Source organism: Pelophylax lessonae (genome assembly GCF_965119305.1).
Source record: "Pelophylax lessonae genome assembly, chromosome: 6".
NCBI lineage: Eukaryota > Metazoa > Chordata > Amphibia > Anura > Ranidae > Pelophylax > Pelophylax lessonae.
Window position 1 is genome coordinate 159315386 of NC_138773.1, and position 25737 is coordinate 159341122.

General features: G+C 40.9%; 1 protein-coding gene across 2 annotated transcripts in view; it reads right to left on the minus strand.

Annotated features, from left to right (window-relative positions):
- METTL22 (methyltransferase 22, Kin17 lysine) overlaps nucleotides 1–25737 on the minus strand; it is a 407031-nt gene that overhangs the window by 74664 nt on the left and 306630 nt on the right. For both annotated transcript variants that reach the window (XM_082261015.1, XM_082261014.1), the window contains 2 exons: nucleotides 16870–16950; nucleotides 10120–10222 (listed from right to left, as the gene is read on the minus strand). In XM_082261015.1, coding sequence (XP_082117141.1) covers nucleotides 10120–10222; nucleotides 16870–16950 — 184 coding nt within the window. The remainder of the gene's footprint in view (nucleotides 1–10119; nucleotides 10223–16869; nucleotides 16951–25737) is intronic.

Genomic DNA, 25737 nt, shown 5'->3' on the forward strand with positions numbered 1-25737 from the left:
CTCCTTGACGCAGGGAGGCTGCTACTGTGCGAATGGACTCCATCTTGAATTTTTGTACCCTGACAAAAAAGATTGAATGCTCTTAAGTCCAGAATTGGACGCACCTTGTCCTCTTTTCTGGGTATTGTGAAAAGGTTCGAATAGAACCCTTGAAATGCTCTGTCCAAGGAACGTGGACCACCAATCCTTGTTGCATTAAATCCGTGACTGCCCCCCGTAAGCTCTTAAGCGATCCGGGGATAGTCGAACATTGAAAAGGAAGAATCGCACTGGGAGAGATTGACATACAATCTTGTAACCTGACCGTATGACCTCGCGAACTATTTGTCTGAGGTTCTGGAAAGCCATGGATCCGGAAACCGGCGAAGACGTCCCCCTACCCCAGCTATGGGCGGGGGCGCACCTTCAGGCTTTAGTAGTCTTATCTTCAGGTCTGGAAGAGCCGGGCTTTTGCTTGCCCGACCAACGCCCCTTAAAAAACCCTCCCGAAGGAGTTTTGGAGGACTTTGCTTTTTTCGCCCGTGGGGCGAAAAAACTTTTTATGAACGGAAAAAGAAGGCGCCCGTCTCTGACGGGATCCTTTACCCTTAGTACTTTGTGGCAAGAAAATGCTCTTTCCTCTAGTGAGATCCTTGATAATCTCATCTAAATTGGCCCCAAGATAGGCGCACACCCTGAAAAGGGAGATTTAACCAAAGCTTCCTTGGAGCCTTGGTCTGCCGACCAATATTTTAGTCACAGTGTACGCCTGAGGACCACTGCTGAAAACTGATGCTCGCCCCAATAGTGGAGTGGCGTCTAGTGCAACGTCGCAGACAAACTGTAACTCTTGTATCATCTGTTCCACCAGATCTGATACCGCCTGGGGGATATCTCTCCCCTCTAAGCCACTTGGTCCATTCTAGACCAATAGCAATTACTGGTCTGAAAGCTGATCCAATTAGGGAAAAGATGGCGCGAGACACAGCTTCCACCTTACTATCATCTTTAAAGGATGGAGCATCCTCCAATAAGATAACCGTAGCTTTGTTCAATCTGGAGATTGGAAAATCCACCACAGATGGTACTATCCATCTCTTGAGGAATGATTCCTCGAACGGATAACGCCTATTATTGCGTTTAGGAAATAGTAGGGGCTCGTCTTGGATGACCCCATTCCTCCTTAGTTACATTAACGAAACTCTTGGGTAAGGGAAATACTTTCGCCATTTTGGTGCGTTTATTAGTACCAAATGGGATCTCAGTATCAGCTACTTCTGATGGTGTAACCTCCGAACAGATACAATTAATGCGTTACTAACGCTTCCTCTCGGGCAATGGTAGATGCCGAAACATCTTCCTCACTGTCTGAAGAGACAGTTTGAATCTGAAGTTTCAGATGAAAATGGGGGTTGGCGGGGGTCGCTTCCTTGCGCCCTGTCCCTGACAAGCCAATTCCACCCGGGATAGACAAAAAGTTTCCAAAACTGCTGACAATGACTCACTATTAAGTGGGGAACTGGAGGGTCCTGCAGCCACTTCGAGGGGATCAGGTGGAGATACATGTGTGGCAGGGTCCATGTTAATCCAGGACACTTTGCCAGTAAAAAAAAAAAAAAATTGTTTTTTTTTTTTTTTTAAATAAATAAAATACCTTTTTTTTTTTTTAAAATAAAAAAATACCTTTTTTAATTCACCAGCGCAATAGCGCCCCTCAGCGTACCTGCTTTGGACCCCCACAGAGAGAGAGAAACCCCAAGGGCTCACCACCAGATGCAAAGAAGCTTCTTTATTAAAACTGCTGTCAGCCTGGGAAGTCTTGCACTAGGTTTCCCGGGTGAAAGGAAGTGGCTCCGCCCCCTGTGTACGCCTTCCGGCATTCCCAGCTGCTCCTCGAGGTTTGCTGGGCACATCAAACATGGCCGCCCCCATGCAGGAGACAATAGGCTACGAAAAAATGGCGGCCTGCGTGACCTGCGGGCGGCTTTTGTAGACAATGCAGACATGCGGTCTACAACAAAATGGCGGCGGACTGCCGATCTAGCGTGGCTCCTCCAGTACAGCGGCCTGCATGCTTAGAAAACAGCTGATGGCGGCCTGTCGGCCTGCGGGAGTATGGCGATCTAAGGTAGGCTATACCTCCTATGTGTTTACTATAGCAAATCGAACTCGGCTTCCTTGCTAGAGAACCCAAGGCTTGCTGAAGTATCAGCTCCCAAACCAAGCCTGCTGGAGTGTCAGCTCCTAAACCAAGGTTGCTAGAGTGTCAGCTCCCAAACTGAGGTTTGTTTAAAGTGTTAGCTCCCAAACCAAGCCTGCTGGAGTGTCAGCTCCCAAACCAGATCACACTATCACAGGGGATATGTGAACATGTCATAGGCTACAAGGGGGAACTTTAATGTCAGAAAGGATCCGACCATACACAGAGGGGCCTGTATCCCAAAGACCCCACAGGGGGGAAGGGGAAACATTTACTCACCATACCAAACCGACAGGCACCCTCTCTTCACAGTACCCTCTCCACCGAAGTGGGGGGCTGTTGACCAATCCGGACGCCTTGACTCTCTGGTTCCTGGCGTCCAAGCGAGACCTTTAACTCGCAAGGTCAGTCCCTCCAATGGGACTCTGTCGCGGCCGACCCAGCGCGGAGCTATGGTCTGCACGCGCTCGTAGGCTGAACCGGGGTGACCACTGGATCTCAACATCCAGCCCGTCGCCCGGTCCCGCATACTTACTTGAATGTGTCGCGGCCGACCAAGCGTGATGCTATGGTCTGCGCGCGCTCGTAGGCCGGCTGGGGTGACCACTGGATCTCAACATCCAGCCCGTCGCCCAGATCCGGCGTAATTTGCTTGAAGATCTCACAGGAAAAAAACTGGAGAAACTACCTAAAAATATTTTTTCTAAAAAAATCTTGCCAGGACCAAAAGATCCCAGCAAGGAACTTAGGTCCTTACTCCTGACTAGACAGAAAAAAACTGATTCCCTGTAGCAGAGAGAGGGAGGATATACCCTCTGGGACTGCCCCTAGGGTGGAGCCAGAACGTTTTTCTTTCTGCCTAGTCCTACTCCTGCGGAGGCAGCATAACCCTATTGATGAGAATCAAAGAGGACTACGTCTGTCAATGAGCGACAGAGAAATTACCAAGATTTTTTGGAAGCATTGGAGTATTCTGAAACTTGATTCGAAACTGGCTGATATCCTACCTCCCAACCAACAAGTGACCTTTAGAAAGGCCCGGACCCTGAAAAATCTTATAGCCCCCAGTAAGACTCGAAGTAACAGAAAGGACTTTTCAATGCAGGAAGAGAGGGTGCCTCACGTGCCAATCGATTTCACATGGCACATCCACGTTTTGTGATAAAAAAAGGACACATTTTTAGTATTAAACGATTCCTTACTTGTTCCACCGAGTATGTTATCTATCTACTAAAATGCATGTGCAATCTTTATTACGTTGGTTGTACTACACGCACCCTCCGTGCACCTATAGGGGAACACAGGAAGTTGATAAAAGCTGGGAGTGATAAACACAGTGTCCCTAAGCTTTTTTTGACCCAACATAACAAAAACTTTAGTTTTTTGAAAGTTCTAGCCATTGAACACATTTCCAGTAAAGAACTAACAGATAACAAAAGATTCACATTGTTGTGTAAACGGGAAGCATTTTGGATATTTAAGCTTAATACACTATCCCCCAATGGGTTAAACAAGGAGATTGAAATGCATAATTTTGTGTAATGCGTCCATCCTTCCCCTCTTTTTTTGCATTTTTTGTCTCTTTTTTTTGCATTTCTTGTATTCATTTTTTTAATTAATTTTCCATTTATTATTATTTTTTTATTATTATTTTTTGTATTTTTTATCCTATATTGTTCATTATTATTATTTTTTTATACATATATTTTTTTTTTTCTCTTTCCTTTTTCTCCCTTATTCCTTCATTAGTAATTTTATACAAGAGTTTAAAAAAAAAAAAAAAAAAAAAAAAAGCGACATTGTGGCATTTTATATGATATGGTTGGGTCTGGGTTCATCCCATTTTTATTCTGGTTTTCTCTAATACAACTTTTCTAACCTTTCTAGCCATATATGCACACGTCATTGTAATTAATTTTTGTTTGTATAAGCTCTCTTGTATGGTCATATAGAGCCAGGAGTATCCTTTTGAGTCCTGTGTGTACTTTCCCCCACAGTTGATTAAATTAATTGTATTTTAATTAGTTAATTAATACACTAATTCGGTGTTGTTTAAATTATGTGGCCCGGTCCGTCCCGTCACCTGACTTTGACAAAGCGTGAAACATGTCATCATGGTGACAGGAACATTGTCTCTCTCGTTGTAGGAGTGACGTCATCTCCCGCACCACTGCTGCTTGGATCCAGCTCAGTTGTCCAGCGCAATGGCCTTTCACATCAGGTGTTTGCTCCGATCGTCCATCTGGAGCCTCGGTTCACCCAGTATCCATCACCCAGGTGACAGCACGGACGCCAGCTGGTTGTGTCGTCTGGCCAGAAACTCAGCCACCATTATATCAGCAGTGGGGGCAAGTACACGGGCTCAGCCAGACATCCTATTAGCGGTTGTTTCATTCAATTGCTTTTTACCCAATAAACTGTGTGACTTTGGAATTCCCCTTTCTGGAGTGGAGCTTTATTTAGCCATATTATAGCTGTGCCTCTATATACTGTGACTAACTCCGAGATGGAAATCAAACAGGAGTATATTTATTCCACATCAAAAATAGGCATCAAACTTCAAACTGTGAGACATAGGACAACAGGTAGACGCGTTTCACGACTAAAAATGTCGCTTACTCATTACCAAGTTCATTCTGAATGTGCACAGACCACAAATAAAGATACATATGCAGCTGAGAGTAATAAAGTTAATTGGATGTTCATTGAAATGAACCGCTGCTAAATATCTATGGTCTGATTACATTGACAGAATGGCCCCCAATCAAAACCAAACACATAATAATAATAATAATAATAAATAAAAATGTGCATAAGTGCAAATACTAGAATATACAAATCAAAAATGTGAATGGTCACTATAACACACAAACATTATCATACAATTCACATAAATATATTGCTTCTATATATAAATATATTAGCATATATAATTGAACAAATTCTAACGTGTATTGTTGAGTGCAAAAATATAAGTGAATTGATGAGCAGTGTATTGATAAAAAATGTATAAATAAAAAGTATGTGTATAAAATCATATGAAAAAAAGTATTTAGTGATGTGATAATTAATGATCGTGTGAAACCATCGTTAGTGATGTTAGTGCCCCCTATTGAAAACTGTGAATATAAATGTGAACGAATAAACAAAAAGGGATGTGCACAAAAATCACTGATCGGTATTGGATCAAAAAACGACGACCGATATTGAATACCCCAATAATAAAGGATGGGTTTAATTGTTGTTAAAAAAAGAAAAATTATTATATATGTATAGATAATTATGAAATGAAAATACCCATCAAGGGAAACTCCAACCTAAGTGATGAATGATAAAGTGTAAATAATTAAACACTATTCATTATGTGTTCATGGAAAAATATATATATATATACTATTGAAATAGTATAATATGAAGTGATAAAACTATAGTAAGGATTCAAATGATGTGAATCAAATACAAATACAATGTTTCATTGACATATATTCCAAACAATGTTTAAAACCACAAACATGTAGTATACAAAAAATATATACATTGTTACTGGTTGGTAATATGAATATATATATTACGTGATAATAGAAGGGAGGGAGGGGAAGAAACCGGTTACAAAAGTTTGGCTGTATAGCGATTCATTGCGTATAATAAAACCATATTGAATTAGCTTGTATTGCTTCTGAAAAACCACCCCCTCGGATCGGCCAGTGTGTGGATAGTGTAGGAGATCATACTGTATAGTGTAGATCTGTCAACCAAAAGGTCCTAAAAATATGTAGAATATTCGTTCTAACTAAAATTCGTATACAAAAATGTATAGAAAAGTGTAAAAAGGACCTGACAGACTATAAATGCATGTAGCCATAATTGCCATATAATTGTTGCTAAAAAGCAAGAAAGAGGGGAAAAGGAGCTATATCATCCTACACGACCACTGAACGGAAAAATGGGGATTAGGAATAAAAACTTTTTGGGATGAATCACCTACAAGTAGAAAAAACATAAACATACATGTTTATCTAAAATGTGTATACATGTATATATATATATACACACGTATATGTGTTGTATACCCATACATGTAAAAATCTAAATATTTCATGTTTAATGTTCAATGTTTAATTATATATCTGGAAAAACTCATATATATAGATAAGCCAGAAGAGACATAAACCCGATTGACGTGTATACATAAATGTATGCATAGACGTCTCTCATGGCCATGTCTCCTCAAGAAGAATGATGATAAGAGGACAAGAGAGTGGGAGTAGTTATATGGGTCATAGAAATGGTAACTACAAACACTCATGTATATAACATATTAAAAATAATAATGAAAAAATTATAAAAAGTTGTAAAAATCACAGTATATGAGAAAAAAGATATATTAAAGAAAAATGTTATAGACATAATGAGTGTTGAGTGATGTAATAACCATGGCAGGCATGTGAATGGGATGGAAATCTATAATATAAATGTATGATTGTATAGATATAACATATAGTCATGATATCATTAATAAATGCTAGTGATAGACATAGATATTGAAAAATATATTTTTTGAATTATTCAAAACTATACATTTTAATAAATATAAATACATGTAAAATCCATACGATACTAATACTAATACAATACACTGCTCATTAATTAACTTATATTTTTGCACTCAACAATACACGTTAGAATTTGTTCAATTATATATGCTAATATATTTATATATAGAAGCAATATATTTATGTGAATTGTATGATAAAGTTTGTGTGTTATAGTGACCATTCACATTTTTGATTTGTATATTCTTGTATTTGCACTTATGCACTATTTTACTTTTATTATTATGTTTTTGGTTTTGATTGGGGGCCATTCTGTCCATGTAATCAGACCATAGATATTTAGCAGCGGTTCATTTCAATGAACATCCAATTAACTTTATTACTCTCAGCTGCATATGTATCTTTATCTGTGGTCTGTGCACATTCAGAATAAAACTTGGTAATGAGTTAGCGACATTTTTAGTCGTGAAACGTGTCTACCTATTGTCCTATGTCTCACAGTTTGAAGTTTGATGCCTATTTTTGATGTGGAATAAATATACTCCTGTTTGATTTCCATCTCGGAGTGCGGTCACTTTCTTTTCGATCAAATAGCACTTGGATTATGGATCCGACCAGCACCTGACACCATCTCACCTGGAGCGGTCTCTTTTCAGTTTGGATTCAACATAACTTCATTTATATAGCCATAACCAGAAGCGCTCCCCCCCTTTTTCAGTTTTATCATCTATCAGGCTCTGCACCCAGGAGTCCCCAACAGAGCTGCTGAGGCTGCACACAGGCTTTGCCATTTATTGGCCATCTGGGCACCCTGTCTCCTTTTGTTTGCCATTAGTCTCACAACAGAGCTGCATTAGACATGCAGCGTAAAAGCAGAAAGGGACTCCATGGCGAAACAGCATCTTTAGTTAAGTATTCTTGTGATATTTTCTTTATCTATATCTGTGACTGTCATTATCTTTAATAAATGTTATATTTATAAGTATTTGTGTGATCTCTCTTTGCACATATCAAACACAACCCACAAAACATGACAAAACAGATGGGCAGCCTATGGTTTATGATGCAATGCTTAACCTTTTGCTTCTGCCTGCTATTCCCTGAGGTCAGAGAGAGAGAGCAATCTCTATTTGCTGCTGCATGCCTTCCCCCCATGTTTTAAAAGGGCAAGAAGACTTTTTTATTTCGGCAAGAGAACAAGGTAGTGTATAGGCTTTGGACTTTTTTTTTTTTTTTTTTAATAAAGGTATCACCCAGCTTGTGTTACCCTCTCTGCCTCTGTTCGAGCAGCTACAGCATTACAAGAAAAAAAAAATACAAAATTTAAAAATAATGTGCCCCCCCCCCCCAAAAAAAAAACAAAAAAAAAAACAATTGTAATAAAACATCTGTACGAATCGGCTTTCAGAAACTATGCATCTCACTTTAGACAAGCTTTTCACTTATTTTTTTAAATATAGGGGATTTCTTAAATTTAATGGTAGCTATGAATAAAAAAACTAAAATCTACAGTAAATGCCTGGTTTAGACTCTACCTCATTATAAAATATGAAAACTTCAAACAAAAGTTATGCAATGAAAAATTTATATCCCAACACTCAGACCACTGTATAGTAAAACACTTTATTAGTTCCAAATTATTAAAATAACCCCTGACACAAATAAAATCATCATATATAACACCCCCCCCCCCCAATATATTAACACTCCTCCCACTAAACTGCAGCAAACTGCATAATTGTTTGGCAATATCAGAGCAGCTGGGTACCTGCCACTGTTGTGTAGCACAAGCCACAAAAAAAGAGAGTATTACAGTCATAAAAATGACTGCTGCTTTGCACCCTTGAAAATGTCACTTTTGTTTATTTAAAACCTGTCTTATTCTATGGCCTAACCAAATTGCTCACATACTGCCAAGCTCCTCTAAAATGTTTTGGCTGTTGTCCCTCAAAAATAATACAATCTAATGTTTATTTCTAGATAAAACCTGTCTCGTCTCTATGTATTCCCCATTCAAGTTTTAATATACTGTTGCTAGCCAATTTCTACCAAACACAATTTGAAATTAATCAGATTGGAGTGCTGCTGCTGTATTTAAGCCAAACTAGAAGTAAAGGTTAAAAAATCGATTAGGCATCCAAGATCTGGGATGCCAGAATACAGTGTAACAGACACTCTCTGCGAGAATTGTACAGTTCTTTAACACCACATACATGGCATTTCCCAAACATGTAGCTGAAAGGATTGCTGTTTTTCCCATGCTGTCCTCAAAGTCCCATTAAAAGTACACCTTTATTTATTTTTCATTGGTACATGTTAGTGCAAAATGCCCCATACCCTTTTTTGATAATCCCTTGCCTTTAAGTCTTGAGAATGCCCAGAATTGACTATAAGCAGTAACCTCCATAGACTTCAAGGGGGCTTGGCTTTTAGTTTTCAAGTTTTCACTAAGGGTTTCAAGCTTCACAAAAGGATTCTACAAGGTGTCTGCAAACTGAACCCAGACACATTAGCAAATCCTGATCTGCTTTCTCTAGTTGCTGGGCCTGAATTACACCTTGAGTAATTTCAACCCACTCCCAGAGGTACTTCATCATGATGGTCTGAGCATTAGATTAGTGCTTCTCGTCAGGGCACCCTTTAAAAATTATGGACAGTCTCCAGGTACCCCGTTCTAAAGTGTAAAAACTATGCTAATAGTTTTACATAATGCAGCAACATCCACACACGTAGGACACCCAACATTAGTGGTGATATATTCATCCAAAGCAAATACGCCTTTGCAAACTGGTACTGACTAGTATTCCAAAGTTTTTCTTCTCCCTCAGTTTTTCTCCATCACTAAGCTAAGGTGCCCTCAATGCTGATGGAGAGGGGCAGAGAAGGGTCAAACATGGATGCTTTTCAGGCGACTGACATCTTTCTTATCAACTGGTGATGCCATTGGTCAGCAGCTAGAAGGTTGTAATGGCGAACATATAAAACCTGTGGTTTTCTGTAACTAAAAGGCTTCACCCATACGCTGGTTTGTGTACAATGTTTGGGCAATGTTTAGGAAACCTCAAGGCACCCTGGTTGAAAAAGGCTGCTTCAGAGTACAATGTTGCAGAGAAACGTGCTAATGTCATAAAGGAAGTAAAGTACCCTTCTATGTAGTATTGAGGACCATTCATTGCTGCCTCTGGAGAACAAGATGGAAGACCTTAGGTTCTTTCAGGACTGGCAAAAAGCACTGAACAATAAAGTATCTAAGCTAAAAAGGGGAGAAGTTACTCATTTGCAAATGTGGTTTGTCACAGTAGCAGGAAAAAAGAATCCCAGCTCACTTTATAAAAATATATTTAAAATAAAGGTACATGACAATATGTTCAAATTTATATAACATACCTCCTCTCCATAGAAAAATAAATAACGCAATTACTTCTTAATGAATGTGTCACCCGGGAAAGGGTTTTAAAGAGTGCATCTGTAAAGTCGTCATCATAAAACACTGAAAAATACAATAAAAAGCATTTACTTTGAAACTGGGTGACTAAGAATTTCTAAATGAACCATTGTTAAAATTCAGATTTTGCAAAGATCAGTAGGGGCATGTTAGCATGATCAAATTACATTATTCCAGGGAAAAATACCTCTCTAGCTTTCCCTGCATAAAAGTTTAGGCAAAGATCACATAGTCTCTGAATACCATGAACATTGTGGGTGTTTCATTTATTTAGAGACTGTAGGGAGTCTCTTGTATTCTACTAGCCAGATCATTGGGTTGTATTACTAAAGGAGTTAAAGCGGAGCTCCACCCAAAAGGGGAAATTCTGCTTTTAAGGCCTCCTCTCTGACTCCTGTTTGTGAAAGGGAGCTTTTGGGGAGGAGGGGGGAGCGGGTACCCAATTTGGACAGGTACCTGCTCCCACTTCCACTCCGGTCTCCTTAGGTAATCAGAAGCAGAAGTTTTCCTTCCCCCCTCCCTTCCCAAGACTTCTGGGACATATGATCGGTCCCAGGGGACTACGGAACCAGTCATAGAGCCCAGCGCCATTTAAGCCATGTGCAGTGGGCACCTGGCTGTGAAGCCACAAGCTGTCACAGCTGGGTGCCCATAGTAAAGATGCCTGCACCGCCGAGGGAGGACATAGGGTGAAAGCGGCTGGGGTGAGTGCACCGCTGGATTGTGAGACAGGTGAGTGGCTGTTTATTAAAAGTCAGCAGCTACACTTTTTGTAGCTGCTAACTTTTAATAAACACAAAAATGACTGGAACTCCGCTTTAAGAATCTTTACACAAGAATATGTTATTCACTTCAATAACCCAATCATTTTCAGATGGAAAAGGCAAACAGAAATTTGCATTTCACATGATTAGATTAACTGAAATTAATATTTATACAATTTATTGTGTGAAGATTCTTAACCCCTTAGTTAAATTAGCTTCACGGTCTGGTAGGACATCAGAAAAGAAAGAGGATCAGCAGAGCCCAATCACTGTGTATCACTCCTAAGCATAGCTTGCTTTTGTAATAATCAAATATGACTGTACATGTACAGTCTAATATATGTATATGTTATATTTGTACTTTCATCTACATATATAACTTCAAACCGCTTCGTTTCAAATCACTGACATTGATATGAATGTGCAACAATCTGCTCTCCTTCATATGTACATTAAAAATAATTAATTACAGAGACTTTACTTTTCTTTAAAAAAGGAAAGAGTTTTTAAATAACGATTGCCTGTATTAAGAAGAGAAAACACTTTCTGTCCTACTGTATATGCCACCACTCACAGCTATTCAGCTCCATTCACACTTGTGCGACTTGCCATGTAACTTTGGACATCAAGTCGTTCCCCATATTTTCCAATGATAGCCATTCATATATAAGCGACTTAAAGTTGCAGCAAATTCAAAGTAGTTCATGCCCCACTTTGGTCTGACTTTCATGCCACTTGAGGGTCGTAGACTTCAATGTTAACCCTCAAAATGTTCATGAAAGTTGTACCTGAATGTTATACAATGCAACTTGTGTGCAACAGTTGTCCATTATCACTAGTCAAAGCCAAAGTCATATCAAAGTTGCATCACAGTTGTCATACAAGCGTTAATGGAACCTTATAGCTTTTAAAATTTCAGCATCTAATACTTTTTGCGTGTTACATGTTTGGTCTCTCTCTACATTTTTTGGTTTCATCCTATAGGCTCTCTACGTCAATATAGAACATAAACTTAACCACAGTAGGCACCAGGGAACCAGGCATCTAACATATCAGGAAGTGCGTGTGCAAAAACATTTTCAGCCAGCTCAACTCAAGACAGCAATAATTGAAGGCTTGGCAGCAAGACTGACAAGTGTTGACCATTCTTGATTACAGACAGCCTCTTTCAAAAATGTGTCAAATCAAAAAAAGCTCACAGAACTGAATATTGATAATTAAAGGTACCACATCCCAATTTAATCAAGAAAAAAATTGAAAAACGATGGGGCATGTGTGGGGACTTTGAAGGTACCGTCATGGGACCAATACTTATAGTATCATACTAGTACACAGAAAATTCTATTAAAAGTATTTCTTTAATATACAAAAATATCATAACACAATACATACAAGGACAAGGGGACACATCATACAAAAATCAAATTGGAAATTAACATAAGCATATCCTCATCTCTCAAAGATGGAGTCACCGAGAAGTACCGATGGGCCAGATAAATCCGGTACCAACAGGTAGTTCACTAGGTGTACCCCTACCCTACATGTTTCGCGGTACAGGCCGCTTCTTCAGGGGTGTAGGGGTATAGACAGTTGATCAGGAGGATGGCTGCAGAGCAATTAGATAACAATTACCGTATTTATCGGCGAATAACACACACTTTTTCCTCCTAAAAAGGGAGGAAAAAGTAGCTGTGCGTGTTATGCGCCGATATAAAAAAAAAAAGTCTAGAAAGCAGCGCCGAGAGGTAGAAGGGGGTGGGCGGCGCCGAGAGGTAGAAGGGGGTGGGCGGCGCCAAGGAGAAGGAAGGACGCGCTGTCATCAGAAGTCCCGCCTCCTATGCCGACGTCAATCATAGGACTTCCGATGGGAGCACATCCTTCCTTCTCCATGGCGCCGCCCGCCCCCTTCTACCTCTCGGCACTGCTTTCTGGACATTTTTAAAAGCGATGTGATTGTGTATAGTGGCGCTGGCGAGGCTGCAATTATGGGCGCTGGCGAGGCTGCAATTATGGGCACTGGCAAATGCTTCATGTATGGGCACTGGCAAAGGCTGCATGTATGGGCACTGGCAGTGGCAAAGGATGCATGTATGGGCACTGGTGAAGGCTGCATGTATGGGCACTGGTGAAGGCTGCATGTATGGGCACTGGCAAAGGCTGCATGTATTGGCACTGGCGAAGGCTGCATGTATTGGCACTGGTGAAGGCTGCATGTATGGGCACTGGCAAAGGCTGCATGTATGGGCACTGGCAAAGGTTGCATGTATTGTCACTGGTGAAGGCTGCATGTATGGGCATTGGTGAAGGCTGCATGTATGGGCATTGGCAAAGGCTGCATGTATGGGCACTGGCGAAGGCTGCATGTATGGGCACTGGCGATGGGGAGGCTGCAATTATGGGCACTGGCGAAGGCTGCATGTATGGGCACTGGCGATGGCGAGGCTGCAATTATGGGCGCTGGCGAGGCTGCATGTATGAGCACTGGCAAGGCTGCATGTATAGGTACTGCAGTGACGAGGCTGCATGTATGGGCACTGCACTGGCGAGGCTGCATTTAAGGACACTGCGCTGATGAGGCTGCATTTGTGGGCACTGGTAAGACTACATTTAATAAAAAAAAAATGTTCTGAGTTTAAAGCTGTTTATTTTAAATTTCAGCTTTTTTCCTGAAATTTCTGCCCTAAAATTTAGGTGCGTGTTATACTCCGGTGCGTGTTATACGCCGATAAATACGGTAATTACAAGACAAATATATGATGAACATTGCATCACATTATTAAGACAACTTTTTTGCACATATGGAGTAAGGGTGAGCATCAACCCATGATACATCCACTGTGCCCATTACATAGTGAATAACATAGTCAATATGTGGAGAAAGCACAATAATTTGTATAGACATAGGGACCAAAAGACAAGCATGGATAATCCCACCTGACAGGCTGCCGGTCAGAAGATGGAACAGGTGAATCAGAGACAAACCAAGTCCCCCAGGCGGACATGGACAGCCCGTGGTCACCCCAGATGGCAAATGTGTAAAGTCCAAATGATCTGAGGATAATAATAAATCAAATAATAGGTGTAACCATATAGGGTCAGTATATTCCCAAACTGGCTGTATAAGTCTCTACAGAGAGTTACAACACCAGAAAGATAGGAATATAGTTACATATATTCGATATATCCATTAGCATTTTATATAGAAGATAGGGATCTTATTTAATTGAGAGATGCCTACCATTATCAAAGCTTTAAAAACATCAAGGTCAGATGGTGGGGTGGATGTATAAGCTCGAACGATAGGAATCCAGTATATTTGAACGCAAATTAAGAAAATCCCAGACAAGCTGGACAATCCCTATATTGTGTAAAAGGAAAAAAAAAGGGGGGTGTCAAGGAGGGATACAGCCCTATGTAGAACTGACAGGTGATTAATGCTGAACCACACTTGGGAAAAACAGAGAGGGAATAGAAATGTCCAATGTAGGTAAATAGGTAAGCCATAACTGGCTAAGAAAGCCAGAATCGAATAAAGAACAGATCGTTGGACCAGGAGGAACCGGAAGGGGAAGGGAGGGAGGGAAGAGAAGAGAAACAGACAGTTTCCCCAACCATGAGGGCCAGTAGACCATCCGTAATACACATTACCTAGGACCTCCGATATTGCCAGCGTCCACCATCTGCGGCTAACCGGAGTCTAACATGGGGTATATATGGGCCGTCAACACCAGCGTCATCCATGGCGACGTCGCCCCGCGATGACGTACTGGTGTCCGATGCAAGGACTGCGCATGCGCTTAGGTAAGCGCATCACGCAGCTGCAACAGTATGGACATGTCCTACCCTCAAGGTTGCTACGCAACCGGGAGACGCTCGCGGCCATAGATGGCTGCGGAAGACACACAGCGTCTCTCCAGAGGGGGGAGATCCATTATCATGCAAGGAGGTTCACCATGGTAGAGGTGATACCTCCCCTTTGCACCGCATGCCCGCCTGTTGGGACATGTATATGCCTCCCAACCCAATCCCCCTGAGCCATCTTGCTCCAGCGGAGATCCCTTGTTGTCCAGCTGTGTCTATAGCCCCCACGTCTATACATATATAAAACCTTTTTACAACATTTAACATATTATATGTGTGGACTTTTCCATCAGTTGGACATGTTAAAACATACTGTTAAGCCGAACACAGTTGTTGTAACATAGATAATCCAATACATCAATTGTCCAGCACAGAGAACCTTCTGGCTGGAACATCTAGGGTGTATGTATAAACAATTACACCAATAGATAACATATATACATATCAACATCCCATAGCTATTCAACGCCTAGATGGTATGTCGAAGTCTTATCAAACAAATAGGGTCATGCTGGGGAAGGGAAAGGAGAAAGGGGGTTCAAATATACTGGATTCCTATCGTTTGAGGTTATACATCCACCCCACCATCTGACCTTGATGTTTTTAAAGCTGTGTTAATGGTAGGCATCTCTCAATTAAATAAGATCCCTATCTTCTATATAAAATACTAATGGATATATCTAATATATGTAACTATATTCCTATCTTTCTGGTGTTGTAACTCTCTGTAGAGACGTATATAGCCAGTTTGGGAATATACTGACCCTATATGGTTACACCTATTATTTGATTTATTATTATCCTCAGATCATTTGGACTTTACACATTGGCCGTCTGGAGTGACCACGGGCTGTCCATGTCCGCCTGGGGGACTTGGTTTGTCTCTGACACATTCACCTGTTCCATCTTCTGACCGGCAGCCTGTCAGGTGGAATTATCCATGCTTGTCTTTTGGTCCCTAGGTCTATACAAATTATTGTGCTTTCTCCACATATTGACTATGTTATTCACTATGTAATGGGCACAGTGGATGTATCATGGGGTGATGCTCACCCTTACTCCATATGTGCAAAAAAGTTGTCTTAATAATGTGATGCAATGTTCGTCATATATTTGTCTTGTAATTAATTGTTATCTAATTGCTCTGCAGCCATCCTCCTGATCAACTGTCTATACCCCTACACCCCTGAAGAAGCGGTCTGTACCGCGAAACATGTAGGGGAGTGGGTAGTGGTACACCTAGTAAACTACCTGATTGGTACCGGATTTATCTGGCTCAGCGGTACTTCTCGGTGACTCCATCTTTGAGAGATGAGGATATGCTTATGTTAATTTCCAATTTGATTTTTGTATGATGTGTCCCCTTGTCCTTGTATGTATTGTGTTATGATGTTTTTGTATATTAAAGAAATACTTTAAATAGAATTTTCTGTGTACTAGTATGATACTATAAGTATTGGTCCCATGACGGTACCTTCAAAGTCCCTACACATGCCCCATCGTTTTTCAATTTTGTTCTTTCAAAAATGTGTTTGCTCTAGTGACAGTGTTGCTTTAAAGAACAACAAAGAAGGAAGTTCAATATATTCACATAGCATATCATTTAGATATATGGGGCCTGTAAAAATTCCAAAATATAACCAGGTAATACCAAGTACCATCTTTCAATGTTATGTAGCTAAGTGTATCTCCACTAAATGAGTAAATATAGACTGGCAGTATAGATCTTGTGAGAGTAGAAAAGGGAAAGGTCATTTGCTTTTATGCAGTGTATTTATTTCTGCAAAAGTGTAGTTCTAAAATTATAAAGTATAAACACAATGTATTTTAAATTTAACACATGTTTGTTGTATGAGTTATTTGGGGCTTGCACCGAATCAGAATATGTTCATGTTTTGGAATTATGTACCGTAGTACTATATAAGCCTCAGTGTAACACTGCTAAAATCTAAAGAAAAACTATTTATGGTCAGAGGATTAGGGTAAGGATGCATACCGTAGGTAATAAAAGATTCTATCAACTAAAAACAACACACAATTCACACAATCAGAACCAAAAAACTTTACCATCAGCAGCGAAAATTACAGTTGTCTCATCATAAAAGTGAGATATGTCATCTTCTGTCCAGCTGTATGGGTTTTCTGGATCTGGAAAGAGATATAATGTCCATTATTCTATTAAATGTATCAGAGTTTAAAATGGGCTAAGGTCTGTATTAGCATTTAGATTTAATATTATAATATATTCAACAGGACAAATACGATTACAACTGAACCTTAACTAAACATAGTTTACACTGCTAGTGATATCTGTGATGACAATCCCAAGTTCACAAGAAAATCAAAAATAGAAAAAAAGGTAATTTTTTAGGCTACAGAAAGGAGAAAAATGTACAATTTGGCTATATTCACACTTAAGCTAAGAGTCTTTGGTTGTTTCAGCTCATAGAAAGCTAGTACAGTAGGTATTGTTTTGCAGGCCCTGCCATCGAAGTCCACTGGGGGAAAAACAACCAAAACTTTTGAATGCTGTGTTCTGGAATTTCGAGCTACAAAATTCTCAGGTGTAAATGGGGCCTAAAAAATATTTGATTTTACTCCTCACTACCTAGCACAGTTTTAGAGGCCATGAAAGGCCAAGATAGCACAACCCCCCCCCCCCCCAAATGACCCCTTTACGTAAAGTAGACACCCTGAGCTATTCGCTGAGAGGCATGTTGAGTCCATGGAATATTTTATATTTTGCCACAAGTTTCTGGAAAATTACAAATTATTTTTTTTTTTACCAAAATGTTGTCACCTAAATGATATATTGCTCAAACATGCCATGGGTATATGTGAAATACATTCTGCTGCTTCTCCTGAGTACGGGGTTACCACATGTTAGTATTTTTGACAGTCTAGCAGCATACAGGACCCCAAAAAACAATCAGTGCCTTCAGGCTTTCTAAGGGCGTAAATTGTTGATTTTACTCCTTAGTACCTATCACAGTTTTGGAGGCCATGAAATACCAAGATAGCACAACCACCCCCCTCCCCAAAATAACCCCTTTTCAGAAAGTAGACAATCTAAGCTATTTTTTTTTTCTTTCTTCATTTTCCAAAACAAATGAGAGCTGCAAAATAGGCTCCCGAAAAGTCTCACACATGAGGTATTCCTGTACTCAGGAGAAGCAGCAGAATGTATTTTGGGTAGTAATTCCACATATACCCATGGCATGTGTAAGCAAAAAATCTTTTAGTGACAATTTTGTGTTAAAAAAAAAAAAAAATGTAATTTTCCCGAAACTAGTGGCAAAAATTAAAATATTCCATCGACTCAACATGCCTCTCAGCATATAGCTTGGGGTGTCTATTTTCCAAAAAGGGTAATTTGGTGGGTGTTTGAACTGTAATGCCATTTTATGCCCAATATTATAATATTATGCCCCACATCACCCACTCTTCCAACCACTTGAAGACCAAGCCTTTTCTGATACTTTTTGTTTACATGAAAAAACTTTTTTTTTTCTTACAATTTTTTACTAGAAAACTACTTTGAACCCACAAACATTATATATTTTATTATATATATGTTTTAAAGCAGATGCCCTACATAATAAAATGGTTGGTGTTGCAAATTTTTTTGTCATACAGAGATTTTCCAAGCGCAATTTTTTTGGAAAATAGACGATATATTGCCCAATTGTTTGGTAAAATATAAAGGATGATCTTATGCCGAGTACATAGATACCAAACATGACATGCTTTAAAATTGCGCACGCATTACAGCTGCGACAAACTATGTACATTTTAAAAGCCTTTACAGGTTACCACTTTAGATTTACAGAGGTCTACTGCTACAAATACTGCGCTCGATCTGTTTTTTGCCGTCATACCTCACATGCATGGTGCAATTGCTGTTTACATATGACATGAGAGCCTTTGCGAGCAAACAAGGGGGGACACGGGTGCTTTTTTGACACCGTCGCTTTTATTTTTAAAAAATTATTTTTATTGTTATCACAGGGAATGTAAATATCCCCCATGATAGCAAGTAGTGACAGGTACTCTTTTTTGAAGCAATTGGGGTCTATTAGACTCTAGATCTCTCCTTTGCCCTTAACCACTTACCGCCCGCCCGCCGTCATATGACGGCGGGACGGTGCGGCTATTATCCTGGGCGGACGTCATATGACGTGACCCAGGAAATGCACGGCAGGCGCGCGATCGCGGGCGCGCCGCCGTGCACTGCCGGTGTCGGGGTGTCCCCGGGACACCCCCCGTCACCGGCAGGGGGGAAACAGCCACTGGGCGTGGCTGTTTCCCACGTGATCGGCTGTGTTCCAATGACACAGCCGATCACAATGGAGGCGGCCGGGAGATGACCGCGCATGCGCGATCGGGAGCGCGCAGCGCGGTCATGTCGGTGGCACTGTGTTCCGTAGGAACACAGCTGTCACCGGCAGTAGTAAACAGTCACTGACAGTGACTGTTTACTATGTGATCGGCTGTGAATCCATTCACAGCCGATCATAAAATGTAAACAAAGAGCAGTAACTCACTGTTACTAGCTCTTCTCTCCTCATACAGTTTCCAGTGTGAGGGGAGAAGAGCTAGAAATAGTGAGTTACTGCTCTGTACCCCTGTAAAAAGTAAAATCACACAAATAAAGGTCCCCCCACACAGTCCTCAGCCCCCCCCAATGTCACCTGTCACCCAACAGTCACCTCATCAGTGCCCAGAAATTGACACCCATAACGTTCACATGTGAGCGCAGCGATCGCGGGCAGAATCACCGCGATTCTGCCCGCAATCCAGAAATCATTGCAAATTGCGGGACGCCTGTGCGTTGCCCGTGATTTGCAATAGCACCCCAAACGCTGTGCAATGTTGCCGCCATTTCCGCCTGCCGCGCAAACATCGCATGACGCCCAAAAAAGGTACAAGAGCTTCTTTGGGGCGTCATGCGTTGTTTGCGTGATGTTACCGCGATTCGGCAGGCGGAAATCGCAGCAACATCGCACAGCGTTTGGGGTGCTATTGCAAATCACGGGCAACGCACAGGCGCCCCGCAATTTGCAATGATTTCTGGATCACGGGCGGAATCGCAGTGATTCTGCCCGCGATCGCTACGCTCACATGTGAACATAGCCTAAAGTTCACCGGTCACCAGAGACTGCCATCAGTACCGCCGTGCACCATTGCCCGTCACCTGTCACCCATCAGTGACCATCGCCTGTCACCTGTCACCCCATCAATCACCGTCACCTGTCACCCTCATCAGTCATTGTCACCTGTCACCCCATCAGTCATCGTCATCTGTCACCCTATCAATCATCGTCACTTGACACCCCATCAGTGATCGTCACTTGTCACCCCATCAATCATCGTCACCTGTCACCCCGTCAGTGATTGTCATCTGTCACCCCATCAATCATCGTCACTTGTCACCTCATCAATCATCGTCACCTGTCACCTCATCAGTCATCATCACCTGTCACCCCATCAGTCATCGTCACCTGTCACCCCATCAGTCATCGTCACCTGTCACCCCATAAGTCATTGTCACCTGTCACCCCATCAGTCATTGTCACCTGTCACCCCATCAGTCATCGTCACCTGTCACCCCATCAGTCATCGTCACCTGTTTGCCATATGCATGCAATCACTTACTGACCGCCTAACGACTATATGCGTCGGCCATTAAAAGCTAAATACTGGGGTTATGGCAGCAGATAGCCCCCATAACCCCGGTATTTTTTGAAACGGCGGGCGGTCGGCTTTCAGATAAGGGTGGTCCCAGTGGCGGATTCGCCGCGGAATTACCCTTACGGTGCAGGGGAAGAGGTGCCCCCCCCCCTCATGCCGCGTCCCAGACGTTTTCCCAGCTTACCGGACCCGCCGGCAGCGGGGAAAACTATCCGGTCCCGGATCCTCAGAGACAGGAAGTCGAGTGAGGGCAAGATGGCCCTCACTCAACTCTATGGTCTTGGAGGACCGGAGCTACGTCAAAAGACGTTGCCTAGCAACCGGTTTAAAGGGCCGCTTTTTTTTTTGCTTTTTTTTTTTTCCTCTTTCAACAATTTTTTTTTTTCTTTTCTTTTTTAGTGTAGTTGTGAGGTGTGAGGTCTTTTTGACCCCAGATCTCACAATAAAGAGGACCTGTCATGCCTATTTCTATTACAAGGGATGTTTACATTCCTTGTAATAGGAATAAAAATGATCAAAACATTTTTTTTTTTTTAAACTGTGTAAAAATAAAAAAATAATAAATAAAATAAATAGGAAAAAAAAAAAAAAAAAATTTAAAGCGCCCTGTCCCCGTTAGCTCGCGCGCAGAAGCAAACGCATACGCAAGTCCCGCCCACATATGTAAACGGTGTTCAAACCATACATGTGAGGTATCGCCGCGATCGTTAGAGCGAGAGCAATAATTTGAGCCCTAGACCTCCTCTGTAACTCTAAGCTAGTAACCTGCAGAAATTTTTAAAATGTTGCCTATGGGGATTTTTAAGTACCAATGTTTGGCGCCATTCTGTGAGCATGCGCAATTTTGAAGCATGACATGTTGGGTATCTAATTACTCGGCGTAACATTATCTTTCACATTATGGAAAAAAATTGTGCTAAATTTACTGTTTTCTTATTTTTTAATTCAAAAAAGTGAATTTTTTTCAAAAAAATCGCATCTGGAAGACTGCTGCGCAAATATGGTGTGATAAAAAATATTGCAACGATCTCCATTTTATTCTCTAGGGTCTCTGCTAAAAAAAATATATAATGTTTGGGGGTTCCAAGTAATTTTCTAGCAAAAAAAATGATTTTAGCTTGTAAACACCAAGTGTCAAAAATAGGCCCAGTCTTAAAGTGGATAAATGGACAACTTTGTGTAAAGCGCTACTTGGATGTTAGGCCTGTGTGTGGCCAGGCTGTCAAAAAGTGTTACACATGTGGTATCGCCATACTCAGGAGGAATAGCAGAATGTATTTTGGGGTGCAATTTTTGCTATGTACATGCTATGTGTTAGAAATATTGCATAAATGGACAGCTTTGTGTAAAAAAAAATGTGTTTTCATTTTCTTTCCACATTTTCCAAAAACTTGTGGAAAAAAATGACATATTCAAAAGACTCATTATGCCTCAAAAATTATACGTTGGGCTGTTTGTTTTCCAAAATGGGGTCATTTTATGGGGGTTTCCATTGTCCTGGTGCTCCAGGGCCTTCAAAAGTGCGATAGGTTGTCAGGAAATGATATGTGTAATTTATGCTCCTAGAATGCCGGACGGGGCTACTTGAATGTTAGGCCTCTGTATGTGGCCAGGCTGTGAAAAAGTCTCACACATGTGGTATCGCCATACTCAGGAGGAGTAGTAGAATGTGTTTTGGGGTGTAGTTGCAAGTATACATGTGCTGTGTGAGAGAAATAACCTGTTAATATGGCAATTTGTAAAAAAAAAAAAAAAAAAAAAAAAAAAAAAATCTTAATTTTGCAAAGAGTTGTGGGAAAAAATGACAACTTCAAAAAACTCACCATGCCCCTTATTAAATACCTTGGAATGTCTACTTTCCAAAAAGGGGTCATTTGGGGGGTATTTGTACTTTCCTGACTTTTTAGTGTCTCAAGAAATGAGATAGGCCTTCAGTACATCAGGTGTGATCAAGTGTGATCAATTTTCAATGATTCGCACCATAGCTTGTGGACTCTATAACTTTCACAAAGACCAAATAATATACACTTATTTGGGTTATTTTTACCAAAGATAAGTAGCAGTATAAATTTTGGCCAAAATTTGTGAAGAAAAATGACTAATTTGCAAAATTTTATGACAGAAAAAAAGAAAAATGCGTTTTTTCACGATATTTTCAGTCTTTTTTTATTTATAGCACAAAAAATAAAAAACCCAGTATTGATCAAATACCATCAAAAGAAAGCTCTATTTGTGTGAAAAAAAGGACACAATTTTTGTATGGGTACAGTGTTGCATGACTGAGTAATTCTCAGTCAAAGTGTGAGAGCGCTGAAAGCTGAAAATCGGTCTGGGCAGGAAGGGGGTGAAAGTGCACTGTAGGCAAGTGGTTAAAGCATCTGACCACACCAAGATTGGTGTGCAAAAATGCTTTCCCAATTGCCCAATGGCACTGTTTTTATCCAGCGAAACCAAAGTCATGAAAGCTTCTGGTATCTTAGACCATAGAAATGATTGGAGCCTTTCTGGTCTCTGACCAGCTCTATGGTTAGCTGGCAAAACCACTGGCTGCAGTCTCAAGTTACCCAATAGGACAGGAGAGCCCGAGCTGTGGAAGGTGGCGGGGGGGGGTCCCCTCCCACTGCTTGTAAAAGAAGCCTAGCAGCTAATTAGCCGCTAGGATTGCTTTTACATGAAAGCCGACCGCCGGCTATAAAAAATTATACCAAGATTGTGCCTAATCCTGCAGGCATTATCCCCGTATGACCACTCAAATTCCAGCAATGTACCAGTCCTTGTTGGGCATATAATGTAAGGTTCTTTTTTCATGCAGCATATGAGCGGAAATGAAAAAAGAGAACCTAACAGATTCCTCCATTTCCATTGATCGATGTGGATGAGGAAATCTGCCAGAAAGTGTGTGGTATGCCCTCCATTTGACCTCCCAGCATCCACCCACGTCTAATGATGGGCATACATGCAATGTTCTTTTTTTTTTGTTCAGCCAAAAAAAAAAAAAAAAAAAAGAACATAACAGATTCCTCCATTCGCATCGATCAATGTGGATGAAGAAATCTCTACAAAGAAAAGTGTTAAAAAATATATGGCGAAGCATAGTGGAGATCCGCCCTCTGTGTCTACCCCATCCCCTATGCTTTGACTATATATGCTCATTTTTTTAACTGCGGTGGTGAAATCACCTCCTACAGTGCTGCAAAATCATTGAATTTCGTATTTGCTGAGAGCAAACGCTGTTGCTGTCAGGATAAACAAATCAGTGCTACAGCTAATGGGCGTACCTGCAAAGCAAACAATGGTTAACAATAAAACACAGTAACAAAAAAAAAAAACAATATAATAGGCTACGGTACAGTAAAACAGTAGAATGGCGGTATCTGCAAAGAAAACTAGGGTTCACAATATAAAAGACAGTAACAATAAATTATTACAATATAATAGAATACAGACAGTAAAATAGTAGAATGGTGGCATCTGCAAAGCAAGCGATGCTTAATGAAAAACAGTAACAATAAAACATTACAGTATATTATAAATGTGACAGAACCCACTGTCACTGTGTGTTTTGGAAGGCACTGTGCGCATGCCTCCTACCGAGAGACTATGGGCCAGAAGATACTGGAGATCTGGGGACATGCTGGCATTTAGTTAATGTAATGTAATGTAATGCTACAGCCCTTCTTCCCCCACCCCCCCTCATGTTGCTGTGTCTAATTGTGTTGATTCATGACACATAGACGATGGTGTGGACTGGAGACATCTCACAGTGGGGAGGGGGGGGGGTCTTTTTCAAGTCCTCATTTGCATGGCTAAGGAGGACCTGAAGGAGGACTACGTGTACTTTACAATTGACCAATAGGAAAGTGGTTGTTGGGTGCGGGATGTTCCAAATTCTGTATAAAAGTGTGTTGTGTACTTCCAATACATGTCTTCCTGTTTGAACTTACATACAGCCTGCCTGGTGTTTGTTCTAATGGATTCCGAACGGCACTTAGCTGTAGTTCGGATACCGGAGCTTTGGATGAGCGAACCCTCAGACTTTGCGATCTGCAAGCGGACTCACTAGTAGCAGAGGAGTGTCGGGAGAGCGGAAGCGAGCGAGCAAGGGTCTCGTTACAATAAAATACAGCAAGGGAAAACAGAAAATTAACTCAATAAATCGACAACTATTTTTGGCTTTTTTATTTTTTTTTTCCTTTTTTTTTTACACTTTTTTTGTAACTGTAAAAGAACTTTGAACGTTTCAGGCTAGGATCTCCCAAAATGTGATAGCCATCTAACATCTTTCGAGACCCTGTGTGAAAGTGTGCCCTGGACTGTGCTGTACACTATACTATTACTCCACTAGTGTGTGGTAGCAACAGAAACAGTACTCAATGCAGAGACTAGGTTGGCCAGGACAAGAGGGACAAAAAAATGCAGATGTCATGCCTATATCCCTGTTTTCCACAGACACAATATCTTATTTGGGGTGTCTTTGGGTACAATGCCTTACGAAAGTATTTTGGCCCCCCTTTCGACCTTTTGCCACATTTCAGGCTTCAAACATAAAGATATAAAACTGTTTTTTTTTGTGAAGAATCAACAAGTGGGACACAATCATTAAGTGGAACTAAATTTATTGGATATTTCAAACGTTTTTAACAAATAAAAAACTGAAAAATTGGGCGTGCAAAATTATTCAACCCCCTTAAGTTAATACTTTGTAGCGCCACCTTTTGCTGCGATTACAGCTGTAAGTCGCTTGGGGTATGTCTCTATCAGTTTTGCACATCGAGAGACTGACATTTTTGCCCATTCCTTTTTGCCCAACAGCTCGAGCTCAGTGAGGTTGGATGGAGAGCGTTTGTGAACAGCAGCTTTCAGTTCTTTCCACAGATTCTCGATTGGATTCAGGTCTGGACTTTGACTTGGCCATTCTAACACCTGGATATGTTTATTTGTGAACCATTCCATTGTAGATATTGCTTTATGTTTTGGATCATTGTCTTGTTGGAAGACAAATCTCTGTCCCAGTCTCAGGTCTTTTGCATACTCCATCAGGTTTTCTTCCAGAATGGTCCTGTATTTGGCTCCATCCATCTTCCCATCAATTTTAACCATATTCCCTGTCCCTGCTGAAGAAAAGCAGGCCCAAACCATGATGCTGCCACCACCATGTTTGACAGTGGGGATGGTGTGTTCAGGGTGATGAGCTGTGTTGCTTTTACGCCAAACATAACGTTTTGCATTGTTGCCAAAAAGTTT